The sequence below is a fragment of the Herpailurus yagouaroundi genome, unplaced genomic scaffold (assembly GCF_014898765.1).
Source record: "Herpailurus yagouaroundi ecotype Mexico unplaced genomic scaffold, PumYag 163, whole genome shotgun sequence".
NCBI classification, from domain to species: domain Eukaryota; kingdom Metazoa; phylum Chordata; class Mammalia; order Carnivora; family Felidae; genus Herpailurus; species Herpailurus yagouaroundi.
This window is the reverse complement of record NW_024412404.1, coordinates 35027738-35039226: the sequence shown is the minus strand read 5'-3', so window position 1 is coordinate 35039226 and position 11489 is coordinate 35027738. Positions and strand designations below refer to the sequence as shown.

The 11489-nt window shown below is 35.6% G+C and overlaps 1 protein-coding gene across 7 annotated transcripts in view; it reads right to left on the bottom strand.

Annotated features, from left to right (window-relative positions):
• Positions 1–11489, bottom strand: part of TBC1D12 (TBC1 domain family member 12) — a 117698-nt gene that overhangs the window by 11493 nt on the left and 94716 nt on the right. For 5 of the 7 annotated variants that reach the window (XM_040485911.1, XM_040485913.1, XM_040485916.1 and 2 more), the window contains 4 exons: positions 9510–9638; positions 9139–9248; positions 6228–6486; positions 3550–5433 (listed from right to left, as the gene is read on the bottom strand). In XM_040485911.1, the coding sequence (XP_040341845.1) occupies positions 5365–5433; positions 6228–6486; positions 9139–9248; positions 9510–9638 (567 nt within the window). In that variant the 3' untranslated portion in view covers positions 3550–5364. Of the gene's footprint in view, positions 1–1612; positions 1695–3549; positions 5434–6227; positions 6487–7064; positions 7182–9138; positions 9249–9509; positions 9639–11489 lie in introns of those variants that run through there. The other 2 variants (XR_005793576.1, XM_040485912.1) reach the window with 2 other exon arrangements.

The window sequence follows — 11489 nt, the reverse complement described above, 5'->3', positions numbered from 1 at the left end:
AAAACAAAACAAAACAAAACAAAACAAAACAAAACAAAACAAAACAAAACAAAAAAGACAGGTAGTGGTAAGTGATAGGATAAAGAAATACGAAGCTGAAGAAGGTCATGAGACTGACAGAGGATGGATATTTACACAAAGGTACAACTCTGAGGAGGTGATATTAAGCAGGAACCTGAATGAAAAGAGAACATAAGCCATACAAAGACCTAGGTAAAAAGCATTTCAGAGGGAACAGCAAGAATGAAAGCCCTTAGGTAGATAGGAGGTTGGCAAATTGAGAAATGGCAAGAAACCATTAGGTCTGCAGTAGAATTAATGAGGTTGAGTGGTAGTTGAAATTGCAGAGACAGGCAGAGACCACAACAGATAGGACTTTGTAGAGCAGAGTAAAAAAGTTTGGATTTTAATTATGAGGAATGTCACTAGAGGGTCATGAGTAAGAAATGATAGGATTTGATTTGCATTTTTTTTTTTTTCAGTTATTTTACCTCTTTTGAGAGAAAGAGCAGGAGCATGTGAGAGAGCCTGTGCGAGAGTGTGTGCACGAGTGGGGAAGGGGTGGGGAGAGACAGAATCCCAAGCAGTCTGCACGCTCGGTGTAGAGCCCAACTCGGGGCTCGAACTCACAGATGGGGAGATCATGACCTGAGTAGAAATCAAGAGTCAGACACTTAACCGACTGAGCCACCCCAGGTACCCTTGATATGCATTAAAAAACAATTTTTTTTTAAATAATCTCTACACCTAATGTGGGGCTTCAGCCCACAACCTCAAGTGTCACACACTCTACTGAGCCAGCCAGTTGCCCCTGATTTGCATTTTTAAAGGAGTGTAAAACATGTAGTCTAACAAGTTTTATGAGAACTGTTTACTTTTTTATGTTTATTTATTTTTGACAGAGAGAGAGAGAGAGAGAGAGAGAGAGACAGAGCATGAGAGGGGAAGGGGCAGAGAGAGGGAGACACAGAATCTGAAACAAGCTCCAGGCTCTGAGCCATCAGCACAGAGCCTGATGCAGGGCTCGAACTCACAGACCCCAAGATCATGACCTGAGCCGAAGTCGGACGCTCAACCGACTGAGCCACCCAGGTGCCCGAGAACTGTTTACTTTTCAAGGGCTCACATAAGTGGCCTTCAAAATCAAATCAGAAGAAATACTACAAGTAATGGGATATTTCCTTAGTGCACTATAATTTATTTAAAAATCACTTGGTATACATTAAGAATAGAACTCTATCATTCAAACACTTTTCAACTTATCTTCTCAGGAATCTTACGTACAATCTACAAGGTTTTAATCAAGTAAATACTTTCCTTTCAAAATTTCTTAAGGTGCTAGGGGCACCTGGGTGGCTCAGTCAGCTAAGTGTCCAACTTCGGCTCAGGCCATGATCTCACGGCTCGTGGGTTTGAGCCCCATGTCAGGCTCTGTGCTGACAGAGCCTGGAGCCTGCTTGGGATTCGATGCCTCTGTCTCTCTGCCGCTCCCCCACTCACGCTCTGTCTCTCTCAAAAATAAACATTAAAAAAATTAAAAAAAATATATATACATGCTAAAATTAAAAGGCTTTGCAATTTATGTAATAATCAAAATACATCATTTACTTACAACATTATCAATAGTGCCTAGATCAGGAAAAACTGAAGCTTCACTTTCTGGTTTTATAGTATCATTATGTATGATACTTTGCCTGAAGATGAAAAAAATGAGAACATACATGCACCGCTGTCAATTTTATATACTTTTTCAAATCTGTATATCATTTACATTTTTATTACAAAAGTGACTCTCCAAATATATTGCAATAGTACAAAAGTCAAGTTACCTTAAATAAAACCATAAAGTACTGTTTACTTAAATGTTCAACAAATGAAAACACTTTGCAATTTTTTTAAAAGTCAAATCTTCTGGCATTTATTAGAAAACAAGCTCAACCCACAGGATGATATGCAAATAATAAAACCACATTAAATGGTAGAATGTTTGGAAAGAAATGCAATTTTGCTAACTTCCCAAGCCTTGCAACTTTATTTAGTCTATCAAAATATTAAGAGGCAATGCTTAGCAGGGCTTAGCAAATGTTCCCACTCTCATTGAAAGTACCAAGTATTTCACTTCTATTGCAATTACACTGTTAGTAAACAAAAAATATTTTCAACGGGCCAGGATTTCTTCTCTCTGAAGTCACTAGTTTCCCTGAAATCTTCTGTTTTAATTTTTGTTTTTACATGGGTGAGGCAGTGAAGTTAATTAATGAAGTCTTACTAATTTTGGGAATTCCTATTTTGGACACTGCTTTGCTAACATCAAAATAACATGAGTGTTCACGTCAGCATCACATATAACATCAAAATAACATGAATTCAATACAAAAATCACTTTTTCCCCCAGAGGTAAGACTTTGTTTTCTGACACTGTATATGCCAACTAGTTGTAGAAAATTAAACATGGCTATTTTACATGTTTTTTCACCTCTTTCATACCCATCTCTGCTGTCTGAATATGCTCATGGAATACAAAAGAATTTTATCAATCAAAAATAAGAAAAAGAAAAATAAAATGTATGGCATTATGAATATAAATTATTCCATGATTATATAATTTAGAATTACACTAACAGTATAGACTCTTAAAATGTTGACTGCTCTAGATAAAAATAGCATCAATTCCCAAGCTACAATGAAAGCTGTTATCCTAAAGTCGGAGGCTTCACAATCCCAATGCCCTTTTGCAAATGCTACCTAACTTTTGTAAAGTCAAACAAATATACCCAAACCAATAACATTATATGAAGAGCATCAATGCAAAAGAAATCAGCAAAAACCGTGGCTTTCAGAAAACTATGCTACCTGGGGCACCTAGTTGGCTCAGTTGGTTAAGCATCCGACTTCAGCTCAGGTCACGATCTCACGGTTCATGAGTTCATTCAAGCCCTGCATTGGGCTCCAAGCTGTAAGCACAGCTGTGCTTACAGCTTGGAGCCTGGAGCCTGCTTTGGATTCTGTGTCTCCCTCTCTCTCTACCCCTCCCCTGCTTGCACTCTCTCTCTCTCAAAAATAAACATTAAAAAATTAAAAAAAAAAAAGAAAATTATGCTACTTACTGGGATCTTCTAAGTACCACTTAAATAATACAATGTATACCTGGCTGAAAGGACATAAAATGAGAAATAATATATATATATTATATATATGTAATATACATATAATATATATATTAAGTAGACAAACGAAACATTATACATATTAAATTTTACATAATCTTGGAGATTTTTAGGAAAACTTATTTTTTAACTGAAAACCAAACAACCTATCATACACTGACCATGTAAAACAACCTTATATTGCCTGTAGAGTAGGTTCAAAGGAAGAAACAGTACAATATTTGAACTGCCAGTATGGTCAGTCTCAAGAGGCTGAAGGACTAAAAATATCCCCTGAAGAAGAAATTTGGCAAAAAAAAAAAAAAAAAAAGTTATTCTTTTCCTCCAAATGTGGTAAAATAAACCAGTTATCCCCAAAGTAATGAACACTCATTTCAAGTAATTACTCTGCTTACAAGTTTTATTTACACAGTAATTATTAATAGTGGTTTTTAGTGAATTCCTTGTATTTACATTTTATATACACATTTATATTTGAAAGGTAAAGAAACTGTACAATAATAAAAATGAGAAAAAGTAATACAGTAATTTAGGTCAACTCAGGAAACAAATACACAAAAGTAAGATTAAATTTAGGCAGGTAGTATAACTTCAATGAGATTACTGCCAGCGGTTACATTCCCTGTTACCAGGACCACCAATACCAAGGAAGTAGTTACCAGAGTTAAAATGTCATTCTAAAACCTATTAAGACCCTGGATACTCCCTCAATATTATTACACTACTAGTTTCCACTAAGTAAGCTCCAAAGATAGGAGTTAACTTCTGAGGGTTCCACTAGTGGTCCCTAGGCTAGAATGACCCATGGGGTAAAAATATATGGACACCATCTGGTCCCATACTCCTAAAGAGGCAGTCACTGAACTAACAAGGTTCTCAGGCTTGTTAGTTTGAAGACTACATACTGCTACCAGAAATAGTATGCTTAAGATTTGTTTTAAACCAAACTGCAACATAAAAGCACACTGTACATCTAATTATTAACAAAAGAGCATGTTGTACAGATTATCACTTATAATACTCAAGTGATTTAGGTTCAAGGATTAAACATAATATAATAAATTTCATATGAATTTACCAATAATTAATAATTTCTTTATCCACTATACCATCAAAGTTAGACTTGTTAGAAAAAAGTTAATTTTATCTTTTTCTTTTACTCTTATTTCCATTGATTAGAAAATTATGCACAGTGTTTTACAAGTCATAGACTTGGCTACATATTAAGATTTCAAATTTAAAACGGAATTAAATTTTGTTTCTACAGACAGTGAAGGAATTTCAACTAAGAAGTTTAACATCTTGCCAAGTAGCATGCTATTTAAGAACTCTCAGAATTCATATGTTTTACTCTTACCAGTGAAAAATCTCATTGATATTTATGGACTTACTTCCAAAATCAAGTCTTCAGTCCACTAAAGTGCAAAGAACTTTCCTTCTACCAGTTAGCTTTCTTAAATTACTAGATGAATTTAATAATTCTAGTAATAGAACAATTTCTTACACTAGAAACAGAAAGGCTAAAATTCTCTGAGTGACAGGAATTCCCTAAGAAACAATTTCCCTTCAGAAACAGACAGACATGATACTGTGGAAAACATCTAATTGAATGTGAAACAAGCTCCCACCAGTATTTCCAGTTCCCAGAAAACCCAAACTTCCCCCAACCTGTGAGTGAAGGTAATGACTTCAATGACTTAAATAATTTACAATCAAAGTTGCTTACTCTTGGTCTCTAATATCTTCAAAAGGTCAGAACTGGAGACAATGTTTGTACTAAGGTGTTTATTTCAAATAGTATTTTGGAAGTTAAAGTAGTATTTAACAATCTGCTCTGACCTCCAAAGTGCTTTTAATGTAACTGTTAAGAAAGAAAAGATGTAAAAATATGAATAATCTCCAAAGCTGTTAAAAAAGTTTATTGCATTAAACCGTTCACTCCAAATTATGGAGTATGAACTAGCCATTTAAACTTTTTCCTTTGTAAAAGGGCTCTCTACAAAATACTTTTTTATTAATACTGTCAATCAGTTACTCATTTCATTAACTTCAGTCATGGAATTCAAAATCAGCACTTTCCCATGTCTTGATTCGTTTAGATTTCTCCAACATTTTCTTCCATGTTTTTTACATAGGAAACAAAAAACTTTTATCAAAAAAACATCTTTTACATTACATTTAGTCTTAATTTTGAAGATTAGCTTTTCAAAGCAGGACTATTATTCTTGTCTCCTTCTTTAATATCCTTCATTACAGAGGCAAAGACCTGAAAATTATATAAAGGAAAGATTAATCCTCAAAATTAGCTACCACACAGATTAAGATATTTAAATAACTATAGCTTATTAATGCGAAAAGGCTTTAGTATATTTAACTCTGTCCACTGGAAGACTGCCATTCTCAAATCCTCTTGTTTGTTTCAACCCAATTTTATGGTATATACATTCCAGTTTTTTATCACTTGCCAAATATTATGAAATTACTATTTGGTAACAGAACATTTTCTTGACCGATATTCCCTTTTTTTTTTTTTTTGGACCAGTATTCTTAGATTTCATTTTCATAAGTAATAAAACTGTGAGCTTATGATGCCTACCGTCTATCATTCAAGGAGCAAGTGATAATGCTATCTTATATGTCACTTAACTTAGACTGCCAATGTTTGCTTCCCTAACAAGACTAAAAGCATCTAAAAAGCTACAAATCATACATTATATACTTTCTATTGCAAACTCTTAGCACACAGTAGGTGTTTAATACAGTTGTTGTCTACTTGAGATACCAAAGTAATTACAGAATTGCTCTGGCAAATGGGACCATTGTAGATTGTAGTTCACTAAATACACAACATTACCGGACTTACATAAAAATAATATAGGTTTGGATAGGTGAAAGAGGAGTAATATGTTTTAAACTCTTGCTCTTTCAAAGTCAAAAATCAGTTTTTAATTGATTTTTAATTAAGTACTAACATTTGAGAAATAAGTAACTTTTTTTTACAAGAAGTCAACTGATTGTTTTAACATATCTACTAGAAGAAGTAGGAAGAGGTCACTCTACCTGAGTCCATTTTTTGGTGCTATTCTGCATCTGAATGGCTGCAATACAGTTGAACAGCTTTTCTGATGTGATATCTTCTGGCAATTTAGTTAGGAACTGTGCTATATGAATAAAGTCCATTTGTAGAAGAATATCTTCATATAATCGGAGGATTCCTAATCCAGTCCTAAATAAAAATTCCTCCCCATCTCTGCAAAATACATCCCAGACTCTACAGGCCAGATCAAGTGGGAGTGATTTGCTATACAGTGTGAAGATCCTAAAATTAGGGGGGAAATAGTCATTGAAATTTTTCATTCATTTATCCATTCACTCATTAAACATCTCTATATAAAAACAACAGTGCTTAATTAGGGATAAAAAGGCAAATAAGATATAACTCCTTCTTTCAAAAACTTGAGCAGTGGGAAAGTAACAAATAACGAAGTTATGTGAATTTACAACCTTCCATAGAGATATGGCTTAACACATATTAGAGTGACAAAATCACCTAGTAGTTAAGGATATGGTCTTTGAAACCATAATATCTGAGTTTGACATTAGTAGTGTTACCTTGAGCAAGATATCCACCCTTGCTGTGCCTCAGTTTCCTCATTAGTAAACAAAGAATGATATTACCTACCTCTCAGGATTGTTTTGAAAATTAAAGGAATAAATGTAAAGTATTTAGAACAGTGCCTGGCACATAAGAAATGCTGAAAAAAGTTACTTATCATTGTATGAGGAACCCAAGTATCTATTAACCTAAAAATCATAATGTCTGACTTGTCTCTCTTCTCCTACCACAGACATCTATCTACTGGGTTTTTGTTTTTCCCTTTACCAAACTTTACTTACTACTTCTTTTGGAGCATGTATACGCTCCCAACAGAATCACCAAAACGGTTTTTCCCATCCTTTCTGACAATGTCTGATCATGTAATTCTTTATCCAGTGGTGCTTCGGGGCGGCATTCTGGTTGGGGAAATAGGAGAGTAGGTGCTAGAGAACTTTTCTTAAAGCTGCCTTGGCAAAGCACATTTTTTTTTTTTTTTTTTTTTTTAGGATTTTATTTTTAACTAATCTCTACAACCAACATGGGGCTCAAACTTACAACCCCAAGATCAAGAGTCGCATGCTCTACATACTGAGCCAGCCAGGCACCCACAAAATACACATTTTTTTTTTTTTTTACAAAGATTGTGTTTATTTGAGGTAGTGCTGATGAAACCTGAGGAAGAGAACTAAAGGCTCCCACCCTATTTAGCACTGCCACTTATTTATTCCTCTTTTCTCTTGCATAATCGATTGTGGGATTTGTATGTAGTAAGTTCAACAGAGGCAGTGAAACAAAAACCATGTCTATTTCTTACATTATAAACACATATTTAATTGCACAACAAAAAGCATGCCCTTGGTAGTACAGAGAATAGTAATTCATTGCTCAAAATGAGAGAGAGAATGGCACTACCACTGTCTAGGAAGTTTCTAGTACACAGTACTCACTCATTATTGGTTCCATCCTGCTCCCTATTATTAATTGTGATCCTGGTTTGTCTCCTGTTGACACTCCTCAGGCCTGAAAATTGAGTATTTTCCCCCCTTCCCCCTCTGAGTATTTGATCTTGGTCCTCTGGGTCTCATGATATAAAACCTTTCTTCTCCCCCATTATCTTGGGTCCTTCCCAGAGGAACTCTAATGTTCCTAGTGGGAATGGATGAGAACACACTGAAAAATAAGCTTTAAAAAAATCTTAAATAAAAGAAGCCCCAAAAAACTGGTAAGACAGCATATTTGATCAAAGCCATTAATTATTTATTTTTCTATATTAAAACTTAGGATCACTTACATGAAATCCACTGAATTTGGTGATTAGAATTTAAGGGTTGAATGTTTCATACATACTCTTAACAACCTATCTTAAGATAACTGCACCATCCCTTTGGCAAAATTCACCACCCCTCCGTTCTGTAATCAACGGGCTCACCAGAGTCTTTGGCAAGGAAGTGTTGAAATTGGAAAGTTGAAAAAAAGGCATTAGCACCTGAATAAGGCTACACTCTTCTGTCAAAAAGCTGGATAAAGCCTTGAAAAAAACCAAGCCTTCAAAAAAAAAAAAACCCACTATTGTAACTATCACAAGCTCTTGTGTGTGAAGAATAAAGAAATGGCTCTCTTTCTGAGAGTATATGTAGTATGTACTAGGCATTGAATGAGATAATCCATGTAAAACACCCTCATACCAACTTAAGATATAGATATTATTATTCTCATTTTCTATATAAGAGACTAAAATACAAACTGAGGGATTCTCATTTCAGCCCAGAGTCCATGTTCTTTTTTTCAACGTTTATTTATTTTTGGGACAGAGAGAGACAGAGCATGAATGGGGGAGGGGCAGAGAGAGAGGGAGACACAGAATCGGAAACAGGCTCCAGGCTCTGAGCCATCAGCCCAGAGCCCGACGCGGGGCTCGAACTCACGGACCGTGAGATCGTGACCTGGCTGAAGTCGGACGCTTAACCGACTGCGCCACCCAGGCGCCCCTCAGAGTCCATGTTCTTAATCAAATGCTTCCCCACAAAAATGTGAATTTCTCTATTTGTAAGGGAAGAAGTTTTCAGATGTATAATCCTGTACATGAGATTTACTTTAGTTCCTGAATTACACAAAAAGTTTTTTTTTTAAGTATTTTATTTTTGAGAGAGCGCGCGCATAAGCAAGGGAGGGGCAGAGAGAAAGAGGGAGACATAGAATCTGAAGCAGGCTCCAGGCTCTGAGCTGTCAGCACAAAGCCTGATGTGAGGCTTAAACCCACAAACTATGAGATCATGACCTGAGCCGAAGTCGGACATTTAACTGACTGGGCCACCCAGGTGCCCCTACTTGGTTTTTTATTTTTAATTATATTTTATGTATGTTATGACTTACCAGTCTATCAAGTATATGTCTGGTGTAAGACTGTAAGATTTAAAATGAAGAAATAGTTTGGAGAGATTTTCTTCAAAAAATACTTCAAACGTTGCAAAATATTTCAACATCTAAAGATAGAAATATCAATAAAGTTATTAAAGAGTATACTAGAGTATACTCTAGAAGTAAAGAAATTAAATCCCTAATAAATTAACAAAAAGTCTTGCTTAGCACCTCTTTCTGAGTCTTTTCATCAAGCATTTGCAAAACCGTAATTCAATGAAAAACTTATTTTAGTCTTCCAATTACTGTTTTTCCCTCCAAAAGAGCATTCAGACTATAGAAACCAACAATTAAAGGAAAATACGATTCATTCCAAATGTTCATACCATGCTGTGATCCACACGAAAAAAGGCCAACTGGCATGGCTTATTGAGGAGATTTGCAAACGCAATGAAGGCATCTGCCTCTTCCAAATTGAGAATAAGAACTGCTGCTATGAAGGACATCCCTTGGACCTTCAAAGAGAAAAGAAATTAATCAAAATATGCTTACAATAATAATTCTATGTACTTTATCTTACAGTATTCTTAAAAAATTATAAAATGATTAAAGTAGAATTAATCAAGATTTCTTTTTATTTGCCAATGAGAGCGCCGGATCCTAACCACTAGACCACGAGGATTATTTGCCAATGAAAGTAAATACAGAGCACCTGCTAGTAATTATGAAATCTCCCTAATTTTACATTTCTTGTTCATGTGTTATGGCTTAAAAAGAATTAGGGAATGGGATGCCTGGGTAGCTCAGTCGGTTAAGCATCTGACTTCAGCTGAGGGCTCAATCTCAAGGTTCATGAACTTGAGTCCCACATAGGGTGAGTTCCAGCTCTGCTTCAGGTATGCACAAGCCTCACTTTGGGTGAACACAAGCCCCACTTTAGGTGAGCCCTACTTGTGTGTATGTGTGTGTCTCTCTCTCCCTCATGGGATTGTCTCCCTCTGCCATGTCCCTCTTTCACTTCCACCCTCTCTCTCAAAACAACAAAAATAAAATAAAAAGAATTAGGAAAATTTCTTGGAAAAAAAGAATAAGTATTGGCTTTTACTTGTTACAAAAGTCTATCTCCATGTATTGTCTCACTTTCATTTTCTCTAAGTCTGAAGTCTTTCGAAGTAGAGTATAGTGAAAATCAGGTGATTGCTTTCATTGTTATAGCACATCTGTCTGAGGTAGAAAATCAGGAACGAAGAATAAAAGAAATGTATGAGAACTGCTACTGAAATTCTAAGACAGAAGAGGTTGTGGGAGGTTGGACAGTGAGGCTGGGTTCCTGGAAAGTAGGATGAAGAAATACGAAAAAACCATTCCAGTGGCAGAAAAGAAATAGGAGTAAAGAGGTGTAGGACCAGCCCAGCTGAAGCACAAGATTTATTATAATGAGAGAACTTTTTTCCTTAACTTTATATTTAAATTTTAGTTAACATACAGTGCAATAATGGTTTCCGGAGAATTCAGTGGTTAATCATTTAATACAACACCCAGTGCTCATCAGAACCAGTGCCCTCCTTAATACCCATCACCTATCTAGCCTATCTCCCACCCACCTCCATCCATCAACTTATAGTTTGTTCTCCATCTTTAAGAGTCTCTTGTGGTTTGTTTTCCTCTCTCCTCTTTTCCCTCACCTTCCCATATGTTCATCTGTTTTGTTTCTTAAATTCCACATTAAGTGAAACCATATGGTATTTGTCTTTCTTGGACTTATTTTACTAGCATAATACATTCTAGCTCCATTACGTCATTGCAAATGGCAAGATTTCATTATTTTTGATGGCTGAGTAATATTCCATTGTGTATATATGTATGTATGTATGTATGTATGTATGTATGTATGTGTGTGTGTGTATACACATATATAAAGAAGGTGGTATATAGCGTGGTGTGGTACACACATACCACCTTCCTTACCTGTTCATCAGTCAATGGACATTTGGGTTCTCTCCATAGTTCAGCTATTGTTGATAATGTTGCTATAAACATTAGAGTGCATGTACCTCTTCAAATCTGTATTTTTATATCCTTTGGGTAAATACCTAATAGTGCAATTGCTAGAATGTAGGGTAGTTCTATTTTTAGTTTTCTTTAGTGATCTCCATACTGTTCTCCAGTTTGCATTCCCACCAACAGTACAAAAGGGTTCCCCTTTCTCCACATTCCTGCCAACACCTGTTGTTTCTTGTGTTGTTAATTTTAGCCATTCTGACACGTGTGAGGTGGTATCTCATGGTTTTGATGTGTATTTCCCTGATGATGAGTGATGTTGAGCATCTTTTCATGTGTCTGTTGGCTATCTGGATGTCTTCTTT